The sequence below is a fragment of the Canis lupus genome, chromosome 2 (assembly GCF_011100685.1).
Source record: "Canis lupus familiaris isolate Mischka breed German Shepherd chromosome 2, alternate assembly UU_Cfam_GSD_1.0, whole genome shotgun sequence".
NCBI classification, from domain to species: Eukaryota; Metazoa; Chordata; class Mammalia; order Carnivora; family Canidae; genus Canis; species Canis lupus.
The window spans coordinates 80,802,103-80,827,405 of NC_049223.1; the positions used below are offsets into that span (position 1 = coordinate 80,802,103).

The window sequence follows — 25,303 nt, forward strand, 5'->3', positions numbered from 1 at the left end:
TGTACTGCATGTTTCTGCAACTCTTTCTTTGCATGGCTCCCATCTCTTTGATATCCTGATATACTAATCCCAGTGGCCTCCATCTTCACCAATTACAATGTCTGTCCCCTTACCTCAGTGAGTCTACTGTTCTGCCTGGATGCAGAACACGGCATCGGAGTCCAGAAGGTACCTCCAGGCAAAGTTCTGTAGAGACCATTAAGTTCACCTCATTGGTTTATTTTCTCTCAGGGATTATAGTCTTGTGCTGCCTGTTGTTCAATATCTGACAGGTTTCATATATTTTGTCCATGTATAGTTATTTACAGCAAGAGGATAATTTCAGCACTAGTTCCTTCATTATGGCCAGAAACGGAATTCTGTTCATTTGTCTTCAATTTTTTTTTTTTTTCTGTTCTTCAGATGGGATGATTTCTATTGATCTGTCTTCACGTTTACTAATTCCTTTTCGTGCTATCTCCAATCTGCTGTGAAGCTTATTCAGTTACGTTTTCACTTCAGTTATTGTACCTTTTGGTTCTAGAACTTCCATTTGTTTCATGTTTATTGTTTCTATTTCTCTATTCATTGAGATCACACTTTTCTTTAATTATCTGAATATATTTTTAATAGCTCCTTTAAAAATATTTTATTTATTTATTTGAGAGTGAAAGACCATGAGTGGGGGGAGGGGCAGAGAGCGAGAGAAGCAGATCCCTGCTGTGCAGGGAGCCTGACATGGGGCTCAATCCCAGGATCCCAAGATCATGACCTGAGCTGAAGGCAGATGCTTAACTGTCTAAGCCACCCAAGTCTCCCTTTAATAGCTCCTTTAAAGCCATTGTCTACTAAGACTTCCTCAAGGTTGCTTTCCATGAGTTTATTTTTATAGGTCTTACTATGGGCCACATTTTGCATGTCTAATTTTTAAAAACGATTTTATTTATTTTAGAGAGAAAAGTGAGCGAGTGAGCAGGGAAGAGGGAAGAGGGGCAGATGGAGATTGAGAGAAACTCAAGTAGATTCTCACTGAGTGTAGAGCCCAACTTGGGGCTCAGTAATCAGGAGTCTGCAATCATGACCTGAGCCAAAACCAAGTCAGACACTTAACTGACTGAGCCACCCAGGCACCCCATGCATGTCTGATAATTTATTGTGTCCTGAACATTTTAGATGATGATTTAGAGATTGGATTCTGTTTTGTTTGGACATCAGACTCTTCCTTTGATGAGTGTTAATTTTTTGTGCTTGTAGGCAGTTCAGGTTACTGGCTGATCTCTTTAAGTAATCTTGGTTTTTTACTTTGTTAGGGCATATTTGTGAAAGACCCAGGGGCTACATAAACCCTCTAACTTGGTAGACTCAACTTCCAAACTCTGTTTCTCCTGTGGATTTTAGTTTTAAGTAAGGTCTGTAGTAGGCAGAGGTCAACAAATTACATGCTGCAGGCCACATTCAGCTCACTGTTTTTACACTTAAACTTTTATCAGAACACAGTCACATTCATCCATTCACATAGTCTATGGGTTCCTTCTACTCAGCTTTGCCAGTTATCTATTACTGGCAAAGCTGAGTATCTATTATCACTTCTGTGATAATGAAGTTGTCTACTTCTCCTTGTAGTTATATCAGATTTTGCTTTATATTTCATGTTTAGAATTTCATATTCTCAGGGATCCCTGGGTGGCTCAGAGGTTTAGCGCCTGCCTTCGGGGCAGGGTGTGATCCTGGAGTCCCGCATCGGGCTCCCTGTGTGGAGCCTGCTTCTCCCTCTGCCTGTGTCTCTGCCTCTCTCTCTCTCATGAATAAATAAATAAAATCTTAAAAAAAAAAAAAAGAAAAAAAAAAGAATTTCATATTCCCTAATGAACGGGACATGTTATCATTATATGGGAATCATTTGTCTCTCTAGTAATGCTTTTTATCTCAAGGCCTAATTTTTAAAATATAAATATGGCTATACCAACTTCCTTTGGTTAGCATTCAACGGATATAACTTTATCCTTTATTGACTTCCTATTATAGTATGGATTTAGCTATCTGATACAACTATCACCTAAGCTCCCCTCTACCTATCCTAAAATATTGTTTTTGACTAAATGATTTGGGGAAGTTTCTATTATTCTGGCTATGTAATTTTTAATAGCTGAGTATCTTATTATACTATGATTTCATTTCCTTGTCTTTCTAGTTCCTGAAATTGACAATTGCCTTATTTTTTTTTTAACTCATTCCTTTCCTCTGATTCAGATTCTGTTTGTTAGTTTACATGCCTTACTTTTCCTTGGTTTGCTTGCTCTTTCTTGGTTTGTTTGGTTTAATTAAAAAATAATGGGAGCATGTTTCCCTAGTAGCTTTTTTTGAGTTACAAAGGCAGTAATTCAACAACTGGCCAGCCCTTGAAATGGCCCTATTCTGTCTTTTCAGTTACAGTGATCTAATCTAAACTTGTCCAACATGGGAGCTCCTTTCACTATCTTCCTTTACCTTTGCCTCTCCTGTATCAGATCTCCTGTTTTCTGTATGTGTTATCTTCCTTTTCTGTTTTGGTTAATGCCCTCATTTTAGAAGAACATGTCCTCCAGTAGCTTTTTGAGAAAGAATGCATGGGATGCGAAATTTTTAAGATTATATGTGTTTGGAAAAGAGTTTATTTTATATTCACACTTACTGAGTAGTTTAGCTGGGTAGAGAATTCTATATTGGTTATATTAGTTCAGGAATAGACCCCAATGCACTATAGTTCACACAAGATAGTTTATTTTTCTCTTATATTGACAGTCCAGAAGAAGCAGGCAGGAAGACAAGGCTGCCCAGCATACAACTTACTGTTTCTTTCTAACTTATTGTTCCACCATTTCCTAGGTCAATCCTAAGCCAATTTACCAGCAACACATTTGAATTCAAGCCCTCAGGAAGGGGAGAGAGGAAGTGCAGAGCAAGCAATTTCCTTTAAAATTGTGACCGAGAAAGTTGCACACACTTTGCTCATGTCCTTTTGGCCCCTGTGGGGTGAAGTTATTTTCTAGATCATCTCTTTACTCAGCATGTGCCTTTTCAGGTCCTAGTTTTACACAGAGGTCTAGATCCAACTCTCATGTGAGGGCTCTGGTCATTTTTTGTGTTCTATGTGAAACTCATCAAACCCCCAAATTTCAGGCCCCAGAGATAGGCATAGACCCTAGCAGCACCAGCAACTTAAGCCTTAAATGTTTCCCAACACCAAGTAGCATGCCCACCCCTCACCACTGCCTCAAAGCCTTGGGTGGTCTGGCTGCCATCCTGCTGCCCACATCTCCCACTCTTCCTCATTTACCAGGCTCTAGCTCCTTCTGGCCTCCTTGCCATTCCTAGAGCTCACTGAGCTCTTTCCTACCTCCTGCCCTTTCCACATGCCATTCCCTCTGTCCAAGACTATTCCTCCAGAGATATCCATTTGACTTGCTCCCTCCCCTCGTTCTGCTCAAATATCACCACCTCTGAGACTTTTGCTGAGCACTGTGAGCAAACTAGCCTCTCATCACTACCCACTCACCAGCTTTTACTTGCTCTCATTACACCCAACACTACCAACATGGTCTTGTATCTATTTTTCATGATCTGACTCTCCCACTAGGTGTGTGCCTAGGTGGTTGATTTAAGAAGGGATTCCAAGGAGGAGCAAGAGAAAGAATGTGAACAGAGGAGGGAGGAACCAATATAAGCATATGTTATTGAGTCAACCACCCCCAGGATCTTTTGAGGAGACTATGAATGGTGACTCAGAATTCTGTTAGAAGAAAGAGAAACCTGTATACCTCAGCTGCTAGTTCCTTTAGTCAAGGGTGACCCCCACGGTGGTTTAATTCCCCTGAACTTCTGGGTTGCACTCTGGGTGTCAGAGAAGCTCCAGGCAGGAGACTTCTGAGGTGAGGCCACCTCAGACTGTCCCTATGCAAAGCTGCTTGAAGTCCGTGTGGAAGTGGTCACCGCAGCAGTGGCTGGAGTGAGAGAGGGGCTGAGACAGTAGGAGGCAGAAACCTTCTATGGAGATCTCCTGCACTGCTTTTCCCAAGCACCTAGATGCATGGCGGCCTGCAGTAAACATTCATCTGCTGAATGAATGCGCGGAGCTGCAGTCTAGTGGGAAGGCAAATAGCAGGGAGTCAAGAAAATAAAACTCGAATCTGCAAGATGAGGTTAATTGCACAGCTGTCTTACAGAGCACTTGTACATCTAAGTAAGAATATCAGTGACAGAAATCACAGGTGACATTTGCCAGGCTCTTTCCGTGGGCCACGTTGCTGAGTGCTTGATGGGCCTTGTTATTTTATCCTATAACACAAAGACTGATCCATTTTACCCAGGAAACCTGAAGCCCAGAGAAGTCCTGTGACTTGCAGTGATAGGGTAGAGATAACCATTTGACATAAGGGTGACTGGAGGCCAAAGCAAAGCAGTGAGGGGGAGTTAATGGCAGAGATGGGACTGAAACCCATGTCTCCTAACTCCTGGGCTTGTGTCCCTGTCCCAGAGCTGGCTAGACAGAACAGGGGCTCTGAAACAGTGAGGGGGGAGGAGGATGAACTAAATACAGCCAGGCTGAGCTGGGTGGGCACTGCCTCCCCAGCTATTACCAGAAGAAGCTGAAGGAAGGCACCTGCAAGGCCCGAGAGATGGAGTTGGCCATAGGCCGGCTGCGGTCCCGGAAGAAGCTTCCTTACAACCTCCAGGAGGCAGACTTGGAAGTCCCAGAACGAAGGGTCCTCAGGATTCTGAGCCGGCTGAAGCAGCAGAACTATGGTGAGGGCCTTGGGCATGGTGAGCACTCTGCTTTCCTGCCCACCTGGCCTCTTTCCCTGGGCCCCGACAGCCAGACCTAGGAGCTGAGAGACATGGTTTCCCACTTCAGGATTACCTGTGTGCATTAGTCAATGATCTGAAAATCACTATCGCTAGCCCTCTGACAAGGGCCTTCTGCACTCTTGCCCTGGGCTTAACACTGAGCACACGTTGGTCCCAAGAGCCTCCACAGAGCAGGGTGGGTGATTAGCAATCGTAGATCACCATTAACTGAACACCACTGTGGTCACTCCCCATGCTAAGCTCTTTGTAAATGTGCTAGAATTTCATCCTCACCATCACGTGTTTACCCCATTTTACAGATGAGAACAGTGAAACTGAGGAAGTCTATGCCCAAGGTCCCACAGCTAATGTGTGTCAGAAAGGGCAGTTTATACCCAGGTCTGACTCCAAAACCTGTGCTCTTTTCACTGGGCAAGACTGTCTCCCCTTAAGTGCAGGTGCCAAGTGATGGGCTAGGAGCTTTCCAGAGTCTCTCTAGTGTGCCAACCAGAATGCAGGACCCATCACCAAGACATATGCTCCTGTGTAAGCTGTTAGCCCTTACACAATGCTCAGTTTAGCTGCGCGCTGTGCGTGTATTAGCCCTTTAATCCTCATCGTCAGCTGTGTGGGGTGGGTACTCGCCTCCAGCTTTACACAGAGGCTCAGGTTAACGGATCTGCCCAAACCCACCCAGCTTGTTATGTGGCAAAGCTGGGATTTCAGCTGGGTCTGCCTGCCTCCCAAGGCTGGGCTTGCTCTGAAGCATTCCCCTCTCCTGCCTCCTCCTCCCTTGCCAGCTGCCAACCTGCAGAGCCCCTATGCCCAAGTGCCCTGCATCCCACTCTGTCCGAGGTTGGACAAGAAGATGGTTCGTCGGAAGCAGGGCAGCCAGTATGTGCTGGACCCATGCACCCCTGCCAGCCTGGGCCCCGACATCCATAGCCTCCTCTTCCAGTCAGGATCTCAAGGAAGCAGGTGGGTGCCCAAGAGGCAGGAGCTCTGGCCCAGGCCCATTCACCTTTTGCACAAGGCCCTGGCCTAACCTGAGGGGAATCCATCCTTCCAAGAGATGATGCCCAGGATACTGCTGCTCCAGGGAGGAAAAGGGGGAAAGGATGGAAGCAGTGAGAAACTAACCTACGTTGAGAGCCCATGTACCACACTGGCTGTGCTTAAGTCAGGGCACTTCTTCCTTCCTGTGCCGAGACAGTGGCACATACCGTCTTTCTCTTAGGCTGGTGCCATCTGCCTTTCTCATGCACGAGGTCAGCTCGCAAGTCTTTTGCCTGAGTATGACTCCATGTTAGGAGCAGTATGAAACAGGCTTGACTGCTGGATGGAGGGAAGCTTCTCCTGCCAATCCCCTTTTCAGGCACTTTGGGGACAAAAGGAATCAGGACTTGCAATCAGACCCCTAAGCCCAACTACTAGGCTCCATTGCTTCCCAGGAAAGCCTCCTCTCCCCTGGGGCACGTGGGAATGGCTCATTTCCTCCCACCTTTCTCCTCACCTCTCTCCCTAGGGAACATGGCTCTGAGTGCCGAAAGTGGCTCAGCTCTGTCCCGGCTCGAACGCACTGACCTATGGAGTCCTGACTCTGGGCAGCTGTTCAGGTCATCAGGCAGGTACCGCTGCTGGATTTTGCTTTTGTGGCCTGGTAAGCCAATAAACACCAAGAACCTCAGCTTCTGTGTGTGGGTCAAGGAAGGCCCTCAAGTTTTCCACTTGGCTCTCAGAGTACAGGGCCCCAGCTTCCCTCAGGCTTAGGAAACCCTGAAGCAAGAAACATCTTGAAACCCTGCCAGGGTTGGGACTCCTGCTAAAGGGACCCTGGGTGCAAAGTCTTAACCTTCTATGCACTCTCAAAGCTAGAGTTGGGACTCTTCAGATGAGTGCTCCTTTGGACTAGGAGCCTCACAAAGGTGAAAGCATCTCTTCCCACTTGCTCGAAGGTAAAGATTCTGGACCCTAAAAGCAGCAGACTGACTTTGCAGAAGGGCAGGAGGGGTCTCAGCCATGCTCTGAGAGGGCCCCGGACGCTTGGGGGCCTTTCTCATGGAACCTAAGGGTATGTGGGTCTTTGCCCCCCAACCCACACACCACCCCAGGCCTATTTTTCTAAGAGAGAGCCCCTCCCTGGGACTGAGCAGAGGTAGCTCCCCCAGTGATTAATCAAGCAGGCATAGCAAGAGGTTAGGAGGCCAGGGACTGAAATGAGGACAAGGTTCTGACAAGTTTAAAACATGTATTTAAAATACAATTTATAAAATGCTTAATCTGCCGACTCAGGAGCCCGCGGTGCGGGGTGGGGTGGGGTAGGCAGCTGCCCGCTAGACCAGCAGAGCAGGACTGCAGGGGTGCGGCCCTCCCTCCCATGCCCTTCTGTTCAGACACCCAAGGGGCCCACATGCACCCCTGGGATCACACGAGCAGAAAACAGGACCCCGGACGTTTCCAGAGCCTCTGCTTACCAGGGAGGCTGGGGCAGCCCTGCCCGCCCATCCCTGAGCAGAGCATCCCCACATGGGGCAGAGCAGGGTATGGCTGGGCTGGACAGGGCAGGGCGGGGCAGTGGGCTCTGGAAGGGGCTGATGGTAGCAGATAGGGTGTTGCCTCCTGCCTGCAGGTGGGGAGCACCCTGATTGAGTGGGCTGAGAAGGGTTGGTCACCAGGCCTGGACCCCCAGCTCCTTTGGTTATAGGCTGACATCAGAGTAGTGGCTCATGGGAAGCGGTTAGCTGGAAGGTCTGAGGCCTGGCTCATGGGGTCAGGGAGGAGCTGGGGGAAAGGGGGACAGTACCATGAAGGCAGATAAACAGGCAGCAGCCTCAGGTTTCTGCCCCACCCCCACCCCCCCTGGGGTTTTCCAAGCCAAAGCCTGCAGCTTACTTAAAAGAAAAAAACAAAAAAAAAAAAAGAAGAAGAAGCACTTAAGGAAAGTCACAATCAAAAAAAAAAAAAAAAAAGAAAAAGAAAAAGAAAAAAAGAAAGAAAAAAAGAAAAAGAAAACAAAACAAAAAAACCCCACACACAAAATCCAAACCATTCTCCCATCAACCCTCCCACCTCCCCCCAACACATTTCCTTGTTTTCATTTCTTTCTCTTTAAAATTTTGCCTGTCACCTCTCCATCTGGGAAGCCAAGAGTACAACTGTTGATGGGTGGTAGCAGGCACAGTGGGCAAAGCCCCATCTTTGGCCAGAGGGAGGTGGGAACACCAGTCCCTACTACATCCTCAATCCACAGACACCCATCAGCCAGCCTTCCCTTCCACTCCCACTAGGGGAGAGGGGGCAAGAGCAGGTGGTCCCGATGGCTGAGCAATCAGTATTCCTGGCCATCCCACCTGGCCTACCTCTGTACCCTTCTCCAACTGAAAGGACAGTCTCATCTTGGGCCAGAAACTACTATTACATGAAGGCTAGACACTGTACATCTAGAAGGAGGAAACTTGGTCAGGGCAGTGGAACTATAAAGACAGCAGCCAATCTTCTTCCTTGGCCACTTCTGGGGGATCATCCCTCTTACAACAGCCTGTGGATACAACCCAACAGCCTGTGGCCTCTTTGTGACTGAAGCTCTGTTCCAGCTCTGCTCACGCACCATTTCCTGGCTGCTCATGGTTATAAGGCTATGCTGTGGACTAGCTGCTGATTCAACGGGCAGCTGGCCCTTCCTCCTCAGCGGGAGATGCAGTGGGACATGGCTTACTGGGCCTGACCTACATTCCCACAGGGCAAGGCTGAGAGCCAGGTAAACCAAAGGTGGAGTGAGCCTGCAAAACCTAGCTTGCCACCTTGGCCACCGCAAGCTGCCCTAATCACAAAATGTCCTATCACCCACTCCAAAATTCATCCGCTGAGTGGAGAGGCTACCTGGCTGGCTGAGGGATAAGGCGCAGTGCAATGGAAGAGACCAGAAAGCCTGAGAGGACCCAGTTATACAAACACACACATAGCTGCTCTAGGCAGCTGCCCTCTTAGCCTCTCCCACCTTAAAGAGCCAAAGCAAATCTCTAGGCTCTAGGGACAGAGGGGAAACTGCCTTCATTCCAGAGCCTTGCTCTGGAAAAATGGGTGAGGGGTGGCCTGGGTCTATGGTCTGTCACCACCAATCTTTGCAATGCACAGCTTGCCTTTTCCCACATGTATTCAGAATGGTCTGCTCCCAAGGTAGTGATTTCACAAAGGAAATATACTAGGCATGGTGCCATCAACAGAGATGGTGCTCCACAGACCCTTGAGAGTTCAAGCCTTGCTGGAGTGGGAAGATCTGTCCACCTTCCAAGCACACTGGGCAGGAGGTTCAGAGTCCTGGAACCACTTTCTCCTGGTTCTCCTCGGGCTAACAGCAAAACACTGAGCAAGTCTCACATTCCTTACTTCCGAGCCCGGAGTGCATCTCACTCCCTGCTCTCTTCTAGAAGGAGCAAGCCTGGCTGGCAGGGAACCACCCTGAGGGGTATGGGTAGGGGAAGTCTGTTCACTTTCCCTATCTCCCAAAATACTAGAGGTGGGGTTGGCATCCTCCCCAGGCTCTCTGAGCCTATAGAGCTAGCTCAGTCTCCAGGTAGGGCGAAGATGCCCTGGGACTTAGCTGGGGGAGGGAGGTATAGGCATGGGGTGCTCATCTGTCCTGGGGGCTGCAGAGCCCTGCCCCTTTTCTGGGCGGCAGTAGGAATACAGAAGCTAAGCTCACCAAAGTCCTATTGGTTAATGTTTCTGGTGAATTTCCCAGAAACATTTTTAAGTAGACTACCAAACTACCCTTTCTCAATTAAAAATTCATTAAACTGCTAAAACCCCTCCCATGCACTTTTTCTTGCAAATCAGATTATTTGTATAAACAAACAAAAGTAGGAAGGAGAAAAAAAAAAAAAGAAAGGACATTTTCAAATGGAACTTGCTTTTAAGTGATGAAGACATGCACTTGCGGGTGGGTGGACGGGAGTTCTCATCCGTATTTTGAAATCCCAAATTAATGAGCATGATAAACTGTTATTGCTGGCACTGGCTTTACCCCAAGTGGCCGAGTGACACTGTCTGACTCTCTACTCTGAGTCCTTCTTGGGTCCCCCCAACCCTCCCCTGACCCCCACCCTTTCCCTTTCCATTGACTTGGGACAGCCCTTGTAGACGTGCCAATCACAGTGGGAAGGGGGGGGAAGGAGGGAGGTCACAGTGCATGGGGTTCAAGGTCACAGTGGGCGGAGCAAAGGGGGTCACAGTGCAAGTAAGTCAGGTCGTTCCCTCTGCTCAAGTCCAGCTGTCTGCCACGGCAGTGCGACCCGTGGCGGACGACCCAAGAGGCGGTGATGGCGGCAGCGGTGGCGGCATCCTTTCCCGCACGCATTTATCTGCGCTGTTTGAAGCCCTGTGACCCATCTGGACCCAAAGGCTGTCTGATCACATTATTGGGCTGCCTGCTGTCCTCAGGTTGGGAGATCCTGGTTGGCCTGGAGGGAAGAAGATCAGAGGGAGGCCTGAAAAAGGACATACAAGAGGTCCCCAAATCTTTTTTTTTTTAACTTTTTTTTTTAAGATTTATTTTTTATTCATTCAGAGAGAGAGAGAGAGGCAGAGACACAAGCAGAGGGAGAAGCGGGCTCCATGCAGGAAGCCTGACGCAGGACTCGATCCAGGGTCTCCAGGATCATGCCCTGGGTTGCAGGCGGTGCTAAACCGCTGCGCCACCAGGGCTGCCCAAGGTCCCCAAATCTTAAAGCCAAATCTTAAGACTGCAGCTGGGGCAGAAGCCAAAGCAGCTATCAGCCAACTCTGGCTCCCTCTCTGACGAGCTGGGAAGCTCACGGGCGGGGGGGGGGGGGGGGGGGGGGGGGGGCCAGGAGTCTAGGCTCACCTCTTCCCCCGAATCTAGAGGTAGGGGGAGTGCTCAAGGGCCCACCCTGTCCTGAGGCAGTGACCCCGGCCAGCTCCACCTCCACGGCACTGTGTGGCACCGCTCCAGGTTGTCAAGCAGAGGTAAGACCCCAAACCTAGGGCTCAGCAGAGGGACCCAGCACCGGCCACTGCTGAGCCCTGCTTCTCTCCAAATCATGACTCATACTAATATGGAAGACTAAAAGGAAACAGATTTTTCTAGTCTGCCAAGTGAAGGCTTGGAGAACGGAAGTCTATCAGATTAACGAAGGGACAGGAAGAAGGTACATAGATTAAGTCCCAGAATAGCAAGCCCGAGGAGGCCTCTCAAAGTCAGAAAAAGGCTACTTTTACAAATACTGCTTTGGCAGAAGGTGACAAATTTACATAATGCAACCTGTAGGACTGCAGAGAAAAAAAAGTGCCGGGAATGAAAAAGGATTTAGAAAATTCACCAAACATCACAGAGAGCTATTATGAGACCCCGAAGATAACATCTAAGCAATTCTGCTGTGCCAGGCAGGGTTCTCAGGACACTACACTTATTCATTTGCAAAATGAGTTGACAGGGGAGGTACTATCGTTATCCCATTTCCCCCCCAGATGAGGCTATGAGGGTACGGAGAGGCTAGGCAGGCCCAAGTGGAAGGAAATGGCAGATTTCTGACTCAGTCTGTGACACGCAGAGGGGGCACACCAGTAAGCCAGACAGCAGACCCTGACCTTGCCCCCGGGCTCGGCTTAGCAGCTGGAGATGCGGCCTGCCTGCGTCTCACTACTCTGCTTGTCCCCAGGCTACTCCCCCTCTTCTACCTCAAAGTCGCCTGGCATAGTGGTCCGCGGTCAGCCCTGCCAGCCACTCACCGGTCGAGGATGGGTTTCTCTTGCTCCTCCTCAGGGCTGGCGCTGCCCAGGATCCGCTTCCGGGCCTCGGCGTACTCCGCCTCCCGCTGAGCTAGGGACTTGACAGGAAGGGCTGGCCTGCTGGTGGAGTTGGGGCTGCTGACCACACCGTTGCTGGTGGGTCTCTTGAGGATGCGGATCTGTGGAGGGGGCCCCGTGGGAAGGCTATCGTCCTGAATCACAATGGGCACTTTGGGAGGAGATTTGGATTTCCTGCTGACAAAGAGCAAACACAGCTTCACAAGTCCTATCCTTGACCACAGAGGCCCCATCCATGTACCTCACCCACCCCCCATCACTTTCCCCTCCTAAGTCTACTCATTATTCTCTGGCCTCTGACCAGACACCAACACTCTTACTCCTCAAGAGGGGTTTCTCAAAAGAGCAACCTCGCCATAAGTTCATGTCGTCCTCAGGTCTGCTCCTCAGACCTAACCCCAGGCAAAAGGGGCTGGAACAGCATCTCATTCTGGGACTTCTATCCCCAGGTTCACAGTCAACATCAACCACCGTTTGGCCCCTATGGCAAGACATTTCATGCCCAGAATCCAATGATGTCAGTTAAAATCCCAACTTCCCTACACAGAGCAGAGTGTAACAGGCTGGTGTAGTGGGAGCCCCCCAGCTTAGGGGTCAGCAGAGCGTTCACTCCAGCCATGGCCTTCTACCACATGTGCTTAAACCAGTCAAACACTACAAAGGAGCCCACTCCGCCATCCCTGCCTGGCATCAAGACAGGATTTACCAAACTGCCTCAGCCCTCTGGTAAGTGACCTGTGCCTCCCAGAGACAAGCTACACCAGACAACGGGATCACCTCTTCAGAAGACTTTCTGAGCAGAGACACCTCCCTCACCATGGCTCTCTGGTATGCTGGACGCGGCGGGGCTGGGGTAAAGGACAATCCTAGAAACAGTGCTGGGCAGTGCTCAGAGGAGAAGCACTGCCCAAGGCTGGTGGATGTGCACACTGGGCAATGTGTCCACAAGGAGAGGTAGAGAACCACACAGGAAGGGAGAGAAACAAAAGCCACAGGGGAAAAGGGGATCCAGGCAGGAATGATCGCACTTCACCAGCCAGAAAGACCCTCCCAAAAGCGGCCTAAATGAGCTTCTCTTCAGAACCAAACAGCCTACAGGGGCCTGTTTTCAGAACCACAGCTGTCAGGTGGGGAAGGGGCTGGAGGAAGTCTGCTGCCGCTAGGAGGAACTGGAACAAGTCCTGGGCAGGACAGGAATGGCGTGGCAAGGGGACTAGAACCAGACATCAGTGCAGTTGCTGAGATGAGCAGACAGACAAGGAGCCAGCAATCCGATCAAAGAGTCAGGGAACCAGGAAACTAGTGGGTGGGCAGGGCCCTCCTGGCATCCCCTGGGGAACGACTATCAAGTCCAGAGAGGTCCTCTCCTCCTCCTCCCTCCTCCCTCCTCTCTCTCTGCGGCAGGCCCACAGCTTACCTAAGCCCAAAGACAGACTGCTGAGGTCAACTTTCACCTGCTCTGAAACCCACTTTCTCTGTGTGGCTGTGGGAAAATACCCTTAAAAAGGTCTTTGAGAATTTCTGAGATCTTTTCTTCCAGAATACCCCCATAATGCCCTCAGCCACCATGCCACTGAGGGCCCAGAGAAATCATCTGTCCAATCGCTTTATATCACAAAGAAACTGATTTTTCCAAAACAACTTGTCCCAAACCTGGGAGCAACTGGAACAGAGCCAAGCCTAAAACCCAAGTTTTCTGATTTGTCACCTCCCCACTTTCCACCAGACCACCTCACACCAGGTACCCACTGAGTTAGAAGGCAGATGCGACACTCCAGACTCACTCTCAAAGCCTCAAGCCACCACATCTTTGAGGGACATGCTCGGGTGCCTACCCTGCTAACCCTAACGGCCACCTGGAGAATACCACTGACTGCCCAGCTCTCGAACAGCAGAGAGCATGAGCCCTCAGACCAGACAGCAGCCTTACCTCTCCTTTTGTGTGATCTTCAGTTTTTTTTCCAACCGTCTGTCTATTTCCTAGAGGAAAAAAATGTATATAAAAAGTGGAAAAAAAATCTCTCTTAGATAAAAACTTATTTCTTTATTTTCAAAGCTAAGGATGGTGTCCTCTGACCAGGGACATTACTGTGTCCTTTGAGGTAATGGATGCAGACCTCCCTTTACTAGCCTCGGGTCTGGGAACCTGACTCCCTGAGGGTTCATCTCCCTCCAACCCCGTGGCCATGGTGATAGCTCTAGATCTCAACATGCAGCTGGTTCCTTGTGTAGCTTCCAAATAGTCTCCTGGCCTCCAATCTGTCCTTCACAGCACCATTCAAATCAGCTTTCTACACAAAAGTCTAGTTGTATCACTTCCCCACTAAAACCCCTTCAACTGCCTGTCAGATCAAGTCCAAGCTCCTAAGAACGCCTCGTTCATACCTTTATCTTTGGTTCCTGTTTTATATCACTGTGAAGCTGAGCTGTTACCAACCCCCAGAACCCAGCATGCTGACTCACCTGCCTGCAATATCCTCCCCTTTGCAAACTTCCACTTATCCTGCAAAACCCACGCTGATGTCTGCCTCTCCATGGTGGAGTCTTCTCTGGCCCCATACACAGTTAATCACCTGCTTCTCAGACAAGAAGCCCTCCCTTTTACATTCCTTCATGATCACATGTTATCACATATTTTACAGCCTTTTCCTCCCCACTGTTATGGACTTGAACTCTGTGATTAGCACTGAGACAAGGCCTGGAACAAAACAGAAGCCTAATATCCGTGAAACAGGTGGGCAGGGAGCCCTCAGGCCCTCAGCACCAGGAACTCTGTGATGGTCCCACACTCTTGTGCACAAGACCCCATGCACTGGACAGGAGGAGGCTGTGCACAGAGCAAAGATCAAACCTTCAGGCTTCTTGGCTATTCCACTTTTTCATACAAAACATCCCACAACTGTCCTCTGTGAGGACAAGACCATTTAGGAAAAAAATTGTATGAAAAATGGTATTATTTCTCTGAAGAAAAGATCTGTAATGGTGGTTCTCAACTGGGAGTGGTTTTGCCCACCAGGGGATATTTAGCAATGTCTGGAGACATTTTTAGTTGCCACTGCCAGAGCAAAGGTGCTACTGGCAACTAGTGGGTAGAGTCCAGGGATGCCATGCTGCTAGAATCCTACAATGCACAGAACTACCCCCTTGGCAAAGACTTACATAGCCCCAAATGTCAGTAGTGCTGAAGGTGACAATCTTGACTTATAGGACATATGGGATTTTCAAGAGTCTATAACTTGCAAAATGTCAAGAATCACTGCCTTAACTGCCAGTAAAGTCTTTGAAATTTGCTGAGATCCACCTCAGGGCCAAGTGTGTAGCCAGTTTTCAGGAATGTTCCAAATGTCCTGAAAATGACCATATTCTACAGTCAATGAGTACAATTCAAGCTGGTTAATTATAATGTTCAAAATCTTTACATTCTTGCTCATTTGTTAGGTTTACAGACTATGCAAAGAATCAATGATTATTTTCTAGTAAATTACCGTTTATCATTATGAAATTATCTTCTTTGCCTTAAAATCTATTATTTAATATGAATAAAGCTATTTCAGTTTTCTTTTGGTGAGTAGTCCCCAGAATATGTTTCTCTTTTCCTTCTCTTATTTTTGTCTCCTGTAAACAATATGAAGCTCGGCTCACCCTATGAAGCCAGATTTCAATCCAGTCTGACACGGACATTCATTCTGATTGGTGCTGAGTTGTGTTTAACATTTTTTGTTTTTATGATGTATGCAAAATATGTTTGGGGCAAGCACAATACACTGAATTCTGAGGGTCCCATCCACTCCCTGGAGGGGCTAGGAAGCCACTAGATGGAAGACCCCTCACTCAAGCTTAGAACACAAGCTAGCACTCAGCTGCTGTTTAATAATGACTGGAAAAGGTGCACTGTGACCACTACGACCACCTGGGTATGCATGGAGAGAATCTAAGCCCACAGCACTTAATTCTTTTTTTAATACCAGTGTTATGGCCTGAGTAGATACTATTCCCCACATTAGTCTAAAGCCCTGTTACCATGTAAGGGCTTTCCAAGGCTTTCCACAAATAACTTACAGTTTCAAGCTCTACACTGTATCATTTTGCTCCCATCTGAAAAAGACACCTCCTACTCAAGTTTCTCCATCCTAAATGCAAGGTTTAACATCTGTGGGATTTAGAGGCCTTCACACAGGGTCAGAACCAAATGCCTCCACCAGCCAGGCAAGTAAGCAAAACTCCTTCTGCAGGAGCCCAGTGGGGAGCTGAAGCGGCTGAGAGGCACCAAAGGGCACTGACCCTGCCTACAGATGGGCAGCAGAGCCCTGGCTCACAGGGTCAGAGCTGCTATTTAAGGAAAAAAACAGACTCAATATTTTTACGGGAAAGCTCTACATTTTTAAACTTCATTACATGAACTCTCACTTTCATATCGCTACGAGGGCCAAATAAGGCATACAGACAAATGGGCCTAATACATGAGGTTGGTTTTTTTTTTTTTTTTTTTAATTGTGGTAAAATACACATTACTTTAACTGAATGTGAGAAGCCCCATTTAGGTTTCTCTCAAGAGAGCAAACTGTTTCCTTCTTTCTGTACGGCCTTAGGGAAGATAAGAGAATTTGCCCAGGCTCATCAAATGAGCCTGGGTAGGAAAGAGCCCTTCAGGAGGTCATTATGGACCATGCCTGAGTATGGCCCAAATGGGTCTCTGTCCCCAAACTAGAATGTAACCAGCATACCTGGCACATAATATAAACTAGTAGCTTTAAAAATAATGCCTTACACCATCATAATGCTTTATGGCTGTCAATACACTTCCCCCAGACACTCATTTTCTGTTCACACTACCTACCTATTTGATAGACAAAAGAGCTTTTATCCTTTTCTGTCAGATGAAGGAATGTGGCTCAGGGAGGTTAAGAAACAAACCCAAGGTCACAAAGTCAACCACAGAGGCAGCCCAAGAACTAAGGACTAAGAACTAAGGCCTTTTGAGGCCCTCCCCGATGCTGGCGCAGCCCCACAACTGCTCACATGCCCTGGAGATGGGAAAGCCATTAGATACACTGATCTCTTCCTTGTCATCCCCAAATGCCCACTGCCCCCTGGCACTCCAATAACTAAGAGTTCCATCAAACTCCATCACACTAGACAGGATAGCTTATCAAAACTGAGCAGGAATTCCTCCAGCAGATTAGAGAATGGGATATAAATCCAACAGCCTTGGGAGAAAGCTGATCCTGACCATATCCAGATGGCCAGCTGGACACGAGTGTGCCCAGAGCTGGCCCCGCGAAGAGGGAGTGCCCTGCCAGCAAACGGAGAGAGCGCCGCAGCTCCCTCTGGAGTCTGTCCAGGTATCATGAGTCAGTCCATTCTCCTTTTGGACAAGGCCCTGCAATGGATCTCCTCTCAGTCTCGTGCTCTAAGAGCTGCATCAAGCCAAAACTTTCCTACAGGGTGCACTACAAGGAGAGTGCTTGTCGCCTTCAGAGATGCAATAGCCCAGTGGAATTAAACAGGCCTCAGAGTGCTGCATGAGGAAGCATCTAGATGTAGGCCCAACAAGAAACCTTATCACCGAAGGGCATCTTCTCTTTTCATAAGAATGAACAGGATGAACAGAACCTTGGTCAAAGGTGAAGACTTCTGTGTTAAGAGGCTCAAGCTTCACAGGTAGTGAAAGAAACCCATACATAAGCTCATCACTCTGTGACTTCTCTGAGCCACGAGGGGTCACCAGGACAGAAGCAAGTGTTAGGACATAAACGTATCAGAAGTGGGGTGATAAGAAATGTTTGACTTCCCATGACTTTTTCTGGAAAAGCTAGCTATTTTTTGGCCAAATAGCACTGAGCAGACTCTAGAAGATGATTCCCTGTGCTCTGCTAAGTGGTGTGGTCTCCTCTTTGGGTCAAAAACCTAAGCAAAAGCTGTCTTGCTCCTTACAGACACAGGTATCACTTGCCCTGTGGGGCTACATCTCTACAAAAATGAGGTGCACTCCTCTTGGTCTGAGAGAACAAGCAAAACCAGAAGGAAGGAGTAGAGGCAGGAGGTCATGAAAAACCAGAGTGGGGAGCAAGACAGTTCTGGACAGGGTGGTCCCTTATGTGAGGTAAAGAGGCCTCAGCCACAAGGCAAATGAAGTCAGATGCAAGGATGCAACAACCACAAATTCCACTCACCTGAGAGAAGCACAGCTTCCTGAATGCTGATGCCCTCAACCTTGCAATGACTGTGCTTGTAAGCTCTCACAGAAAGCTGGAGGGGGTGTGGTGGCACATGAGAAGAAGAGCAGGGAAGGGGACACCCCATACTATTTTGTTACCTAGCCACCATCTTCAAAAGGATCAAAGGAGACAGAGAGGATAGGGATGAATCTGCGGGCGGGCAGACTGCCATCACAGATCCACCGCTGTAGCAGTTAAGAGGTGCATGAGAAAGGAAAAAAGAAAAGTGGGAAGCAGAGAGAAAAGGAAGAAAGGGAAAGGAGGACGGTAACTAGGCTATTCCAGATCTTGGTCCAAAGTACAGCAAGTATGGTGTCAGCACAGCTGTAGCCTCAGATCTGAATATTCAAGAAACAGATTCCATTGGTTCACCTAGGGCTGATGAAGCCTTGGGGGGCTGATTCAAACTAGCCAAACTCACAAGAGACACACTGAACAAACCCAAGTCTTCCTCCACTACACTATGGGGGTGGGGGGGCATTCCCCACCTTTTCTGGTACCTGACGTTCTGCTATCCACGCCCAGCATCCCCCCTTCACCCAATTCAGTGCCAAAGAAATGGACTATCATGCTCCACCACTGCATCCCTCCTCTCATAACTAGAATCCCTGGTCACCAAGGCAATCCACACAACTCCTCTAAGATTTCAAGAAATCTTGTACCAAATGGAGGTTCTTGGCTCTGAGTTAGGAAATAACCTCTTTTTATCAGCAAAAGTGACTAAGTGACTTTTCTCAGATAATTTGCTTCTCTTTATCAGTTTCCATTTCAGAAGATGACATTTTCTGATTTTCCTCTTGAATTCAAGGAAAAACGACTGGTCTTGGGCTCTTCATGACCCACTACATCCCACAGGTTCATCTGGTCTTGTGCAGCTACCTCAAACTGAGGAGTGCATGTCTGCGGACTGACACTGGAATCTAAAAAGAGACCCATACCCTGAGTACAGAACTGTTCTCAGAACTGAAGCCTGACAGGTTCTTTTGAGCACAATGCCACCATTTCAGAAAAAAGCAGAGGAAATGCTGGGAAGGAGGAGAAGGCAGACCTTTATTCCAACACACCTGGCCTGGAACTCTAGAAGTCTTGAGCAGGACCTCAGTATCCACTCCCCTGGCTACAGGGCCTCCAGTGTCCCCAGCAAGGCACTTATGTCTCCCATTCCACCTGGATGAGATTCTATTTCTGCAGGGGCCTCAAATTCACTTAAGAATCCACAGCTAAAGCCAGAAAAATCTGGTCCAAAACTATCAGATAAAAAGGTCTCTGTACTTTTAGAGCCACACACTGGCCATTTCAAGTCCAGACGTGAAATCCCGAGACTTCTCCAAACCACCTTCATACCAACTCTGTTAACCCTGTTTTAGCCCAGCCTTATTTCTCTATGTCAGTGGTGTTGCAGTGATAGTTGACAGTGCTTATTCTAGCCCCACTGGCTAACTCCAGGGAGGGAAGCCCCCGAAGTCAAACCACTCTGGGTCTGATTCTGAAGCAATGCCCATTCAAGATCACCATCAGGTTCAAAACATTAATTCAACTTCTGGGCAAACATGATTGGTTAAGTTAAAAAAAAAAAAAAGGAAAAGGTGGGACACCTGGTTGATTCAGTCAGCAGGGCATGAGACTCTTGATCTTGGGGTGGGTACACCCAGGTGGCTCAGCAGCTGAGCATCTATCTGCCTTTGGCCCAGGGCATGATCCTGGGGTCTCAGGATCGAGTTCCACATCGGGCTCCCTGCATGGAGCCTGCCTCTCCCTCTGCCTGTGTCTCTGCCTCTCTCTCTCTCTCTCTCTCATTAATAAGTAAATAAATAAAATCTTAAAAAAAAATTCCCTCCCTAAAGAAGTCTATGCTTTGCGGGACACCTGGGTGCCTCAGCAGTTGAGTGTCTGCCTTTGGCTCAGGGCATGGTCCCAGGATCCGGGATCAAGTCCCACATCAGGCTCCCAGGGAGGTGCCTGCTTCCCCCCTGCCTATGTCTCTGCCTCTGGCTCTCTGTGTCTCTCATGAATAAATAAATAAATCTTAAAAAAAAAAAAGAAAAAAGTCTATGCTTTGGTAACGTATCTCAAAAGTGCCCTTTTGCTTCACTGTGACAAAAAGCCAGAGACAAGCACTTGTGGAAAAACTACTATAAGGCAGGAGACCCGCCAATGCTGGACCCTCAGAGGTAAGGCAATCCTTGTTGAAGAAGAGAGCCCAGCCAGGAGGGAGGAGACAGATAAGCAAACCACAGTTGCTATATTAGGGGTATGAACAGTGTTTTGAAAGAGAAGTGGAGAGCGAGCAACTCTGCGATGAGGAGCCTGAGACAACTGCAGAGACCTAAAGAAAGAGTATCAAGGAAAAGAGAGGAGCATAAAAAATCAGGGCAAAAGAGGATAAAAACATGAATAGAAGGAAAGGAAAAAAGGAAAGGGACCTCAAATAAGAAATTTCCTAAGCTGAAAACCATCTGAGATTACTTGAGCTGCAGTAGGCAATGTTTTTTGTTTGTTTTTAAAGATTTTATTCATTTATTCATGAGACACAACAGAGAGAGAGGCAGAAAGAAAGAGAGAGAGAGAGAGAGAGAGAGAGAGAGAGAGAGAGGCAGAGACACAGGCAGAGGGAGAAGCAGGCTCCACCAGGGAGCCTGACATGGGACTCCATGCCAGGTCTCCAGGATCACGGTCTGTGCTGAAGGCGGCGCTAAACCGCTGAGCCACCCAGGCTGCCCAAGCAATGGGTTTCATTAGCTGTATGAATACTATTCAAAAAGTTGCTGCAGAAAATCAGCTATACTTCCCAGGGCCAGCAAGATTAAGACTTTGAAGAAACCAGAAGAACCAGAAAACTCTGAGGGGCTCTGGCAGCGTATGCTGTAAAGATGAAACAATTCTTACTTACTTGGAAGGGAAAGCTGCTTCCTGCCTTCCTTCCCAAGTTCATGTGGCTTTCAGGACCTCCCCGCAACTGCCTAGGAAGAGGAAGTCCTTTGGGCACGCTCTCCAGCTACATCTCCAGTCCAGTAGCCACCACCACACGTGGCTGGAGAGCACTTCACATGTGGCCAGTCCCAACTGAGCTGTATTTTAAGCGCCAAATGCACAGTACATTTCCCAGACTTAGTCCAAAAATAGTGCAAAATAGCTCATTAACCTATTTTCAATATTGATTACATGCTGACATGATACTATTTGGGATATACTGCATTACATTTAAAATACTGAAATTAGGAGCACCTGGCTGACTCAGCAGGTGGAACATGTGACTCCTGATCTCTTGATCTCGGGGTCATGAGTTCGAGTCCCCCACCCCCACAGCTGGGTGTAGAGATTATTTAAATAAAACTTTAAAAAATATTAAAATTAATCCTGTTTCTTTCTTTTTTTTAATTTTTATTTATTATTTATGATAGTCACAGAGAGAGAGAGAGAGAGGCAGAGACACAGGCAGAGGGAGAAGCAGACTCCATGCACCGGGAGCCCGACGTGGGACTCGATCCCGGGTCTCCAGGAATGTGCCCTGGGCCAAAGGCAGGCGCCAAACCGCTGCGCCACCCAGGGATCCCAATCCTGTTTCTTTAAGATTTTATTTTTTCATTTGAGAGAGAGAGAGAGAGAGAGAGCACAGGAGCAGAAGGGAGAGGCAGAGGGAGAAACAGACTTCCCACTAAGCAGGAAGCCCAATGCAGGGCTCAATCCCAGGACCCTGAGACCATGACCTGAGCCAAAGGCAGACATTTAAGAATCTGAGTCACCCAGGTGTCCCAATCCCACCTGTTTCTTTTTACTTTTTAAATGTGGCTTCTAGGAAGTTTTAAATTACATGTGTGGCTTGAGTGGTACTTCTCTTGGACAACACTGGTTGAGATCTAACCTTAGAATAAAATGTATTTATCTCTGTTATACATTTAATCTTCCAGCAACTAGTGACTCAGCTCTCTAAGGACCCAAGGGGCATGTTTACAGATGTGCAAAACCTACTCTGGTGGGTCCTGTCATTTTGGCATGACAGCTAGCACTTACCCCATGCCCCATATTTGGCCCAGGCCCTGGTCCAAGTAACACTCACCATCCTGCGCCAAACTAGCTCTGAAACTGTTGTCAGGAGTCCCCAATGACCTCCACTGTTGCCAGATTCAACGGTTAATTCTACGTCTTCACTCAACTTCTCAGCATCATCCCACACTGCTCAAAACTCCTTCCTTAAAGCATATTCTTTTTTTTTTAGGAAGGGAGAAAGGGAGGCGATGGAGAGAGAGAATACCAAGGAGGCTCCATGGCAAGCATGGAGCCCGACATGGGGCTCAATCCCACAATCCTGAGATGATGACTTGAGCCAAAATCAAGAATTGGACACTCAATTGACTGAGCCACCCAGGTGCTCCTCTTAAAGCATCTTTTATACCAGCCTCCCAGATCCCACCTTCCCAGTCTCCTCCTACCTCCCTGGCTAGCTCCTCTCACATCTCATATTTGATTTCTTTTGTAACAAGATAGGCTCCTCTTCCTCTCCAGACCCCTTGAGGTTGGAGAGTTTGCACCTTTCCTCTGCTGCAGCTCTACTGGCTTATTTGATTATCTCATCTAGTTCCACAGCCTTTTTTTTTCTTTTTTTAAAGATTCTGTTTATTTGAGAGAGAGAGAGTGAGCATGAGTAGGGTGGGGGGAAGCAGAGGGAAAGGGAGAAGCAGACTCCCTGCTGAGCAGGGAGCCCCACACAGGGCTCAATCCAAGGACTCTGGAATCATGACCAGAGCTGAACGCAGACACTTAACCGAGCCATCCACACCCCCCTACGCACAGCTTTATAGACATTGATATACAATGCTGACTAAACACACCCAGTTTGATTTCACAGGGACCTAACCTCATCGGCTCCAAAACCAACCTCTTGATTTCACTCACTCACCCAAGCCTGCTTCTCCCACATTCCCTCCACTTAGGCCATCTCAGAAATTCCAGTGTTCTGGCAATTCAGACCAAAAATTCTGGAGTCCTCTGTGATGCCTCTTTCTTACTTGGTTCTACTTCCAAAACATATCCTAAATTTTCTCAACACTTCTGCTGCTATGACCATAGCCCTTGAATGAACAGCTGAAATAGCATCCTCATCAGTTTGTTTTCACTCTTGCCCCTAGAATTTATTTTACACACAGCAGCCAGAATGATCCTTTAAAAAACCAAGTCAGCCTCTGCTCAACACCCTCACATGGCTTCCTATTTCTTTCTTTCTTTTTTTTTTTTTGGCTTCCTATTTCAAGGTAATATCCATCATGACCTACTAGTCTATAGGATCTGGTTCCCTGCTATCTCTGACCTCTTCTACCACTTTGTGCTACTATTATCCCCCACCTATTCCTCAAATAAAACAAGCATGCTTCAGCCTCAGGACCTCTGCACTTGCTGTTCCCTCCTCCTGGAATGCACTTTTCACCAGCATCTGCACACTTGCTTTCTTACTTTCTCTCTGCCTATCTTTATGGAGAGGCCTTCTCTGAACCCTCCACCCAAAATGGCACCTCTGCCAGTCACTTTCTATGCTCCTCATCTCTTTTCTTTTTCACCATGTATGTATATACATTATTGTTTACTGTCCATCTTTCTACACTAGAAAGCAAGCTTTATGAGAAGAAACTTCATTCACTACAGTTGTCCATAGTGCCTAAAATAGTACCCAACACATAGAATTAATGAGCCTCCTATGAAATAGGATTTTAGAGATATATTCCCATTTCACAAATGATTTAGAAATCAATCCTGAGAGGTTATGTAACTCGGCCATGGTTCCACAACTAGTATGGAGCAGAGCCAGAATTTGAAATGGGTCTATCTGGGTCCAAAGGCAGCAACACTATCCATGTCCTAAAAAACAGCTAAGGGGGTGCCTGGGTGGCACAGTTTGTTTGGGCATCCAACGCTTGGTTTTGGCTGAGGTCAGAATTTCAGGATTGTGAGATCAAGCCTGGCGTCTGGCTCTGTAATCAGCATGGAGTCTGCTTGGGACTCTCTCTCTCCCTCTGCCCCTTTCCCCCAACTTGCATGTGTGTGCTCTAGTGCACACACTCTCTCAAATATTTAAAAAACAAAAACAAAAAGACAAAATAGAGCTAAGGCTGCCACAGGCATTTCTCAGCAGCAGTGGTGGCAGCAGCATTCTCCAAGCAGCTGCCACAGGTTCCTGAAAGGAAGGCACTGTGCACCCTTCATCACCTCTCATCCTCACCACAATCCAAGGGATGTACAGCAGTACAGCAGCCTTGCTACACGCTCCGAGGTTAAATGACTTGCCTAAGGCCACTCAACTAGTAAATGACAAAACTGAAGCCTAAATCTCAAGAGGAGGAAGCAATAAGTTTCAGGAGTGTGGCTAGTGGGTGGCCACAGGAACCACTAAGACAGGATGAAGGGTGGCAGGGTACACCAACTTGCCTTCTCTGCACCCCAGGCCAGGTGAGTGCAAGCTCAGGGTTCCCAAGGAAGGGCTACAGCAGTAGCAGACCACAACAAAGTCCAGATCTCAAATCTGTAAAGTACCCAAAAGGAAATAATTCTTTTTTTTTTTTTTAAGATTTTATTTATTTATTCATGAGACACACACAGAGAGAGGCAGAGACACAGGCAGAGAGAGAAGCAGGCGCCATGCAGGGAGCCCGATGTGGGACTCGATCCCGGGACTCCAGGATCAGGCCCTGGACCAAAGGCAGACGCTTAACCTCTGAGCCACCCTGGCATCCCAAAAGGAAATAATTCTTAAGTAGAGAACAAGTCTCACAATTTAAATGGATCCCAAGCTGGAGGGCTCAGACACTGTGAGTTGCCATGTTGAGACTGTTTCTTTCGGCTTCCAGGGCAGGGCGGGAATCCATGCAACTCTTTCCCTTAAAGGTGCAGAAGAGGCAGCAGTGTGAGTAATGGTGGTGAGCCCTGTCCTTAGAATAAAACAGTGGGTAGAGTCTATTGGGGCTCCCCTTTCTCTGCATTTACTATTGCTTTTCCCTTGCATCTTGTACAGAGAACAGTGTATTAGCCCTCAGGCGCAGCAATAAGAGAGAGCCCTCAGCCAGTCTTAGGAACTTCCTACTCTACCCAGACAGAGGCCATACTGGGGAAGCTGGAGACCTGGGGTACGACGCCCTCACGCTCATGGCAATGGCATTCTCTGCTCTAACATCTGCCGTTTTGCAAGATCTCTTACTAAGTGCTTCCTTCAACTCTCACCATCAGGCAAGGCAGATTTTATTAACCTGATTTTACAAAAGAAGAAAACGAAGCTGAGAGAAAGGTAGGCAGTGAGTGATCTGGCCAACAATCAGATCTGGCACCTAAACCTCTAGCCTTGCCTTCAGACTTTCTTTATTGCCGCGGACGAGGAAGTAGGTCAGTAACTGGCAGAAGTGACCTACTCTTTCTTCCTTTTATAAAGACTACAAGTCTCCTCTCCCAAAGGAAATGTGCACTCGGACTCTGGG

At 47.9% G+C, this 25,303-nt stretch overlaps 2 protein-coding genes across 9 annotated transcripts in view; one reads left to right on the top strand and one right to left on the bottom strand.

Annotated features, from left to right (window-relative positions):
• Positions 1 to 6,490, top strand: part of SPATA21 (spermatogenesis associated 21) — a 29,887-nt gene extending 23,397 nt beyond the window's left edge. For 4 of the 5 annotated variants that reach the window (XM_038531853.1, XM_038531854.1, XM_038531855.1 and 1 more), the window contains 3 exons: positions 4,589 to 4,761; positions 5,604 to 5,781; positions 6,329 to 6,490. In XM_038531853.1, the coding sequence (XP_038387781.1) occupies positions 4,589 to 4,761; positions 5,604 to 5,781; positions 6,329 to 6,386 (409 nt within the window). In that variant the 3' untranslated portion in view covers positions 6,387 to 6,490. Of the gene's footprint in view, positions 1 to 4,588; positions 4,762 to 5,603; positions 5,782 to 6,328 lie in introns of those variants that run through there. The other variant, XR_005356135.1, reaches the window with a different exon arrangement.
• SZRD1 (SUZ RNA binding domain containing 1) overlaps positions 2,718 to 25,303 on the bottom strand; it is a 29,758-nt gene continuing 7,172 nt past the window's right edge. Inside the window, exons 1-4 of one of the 4 annotated variants that reach the window (XM_038531859.1) lie at positions 14,092 to 14,202; positions 13,559 to 13,608; positions 11,551 to 11,802; positions 2,718 to 10,262 (exon numbers count right to left, since the gene is read on the bottom strand). In XM_038531859.1, coding sequence (XP_038387787.1) covers positions 10,160 to 10,262; positions 11,551 to 11,802; positions 13,559 to 13,608; positions 14,092 to 14,187 — 501 coding nt within the window. In that variant the 5' untranslated portion in view covers positions 14,188 to 14,202 and the 3' untranslated portion in view covers positions 2,718 to 10,159. Of the gene's footprint in view, positions 10,263 to 11,550; positions 11,806 to 13,558; positions 13,609 to 14,091; positions 14,203 to 25,303 lie in introns of those variants that run through there. The other 3 variants (XM_038531858.1, XM_038531860.1, XM_038531861.1) reach the window with 3 other exon arrangements.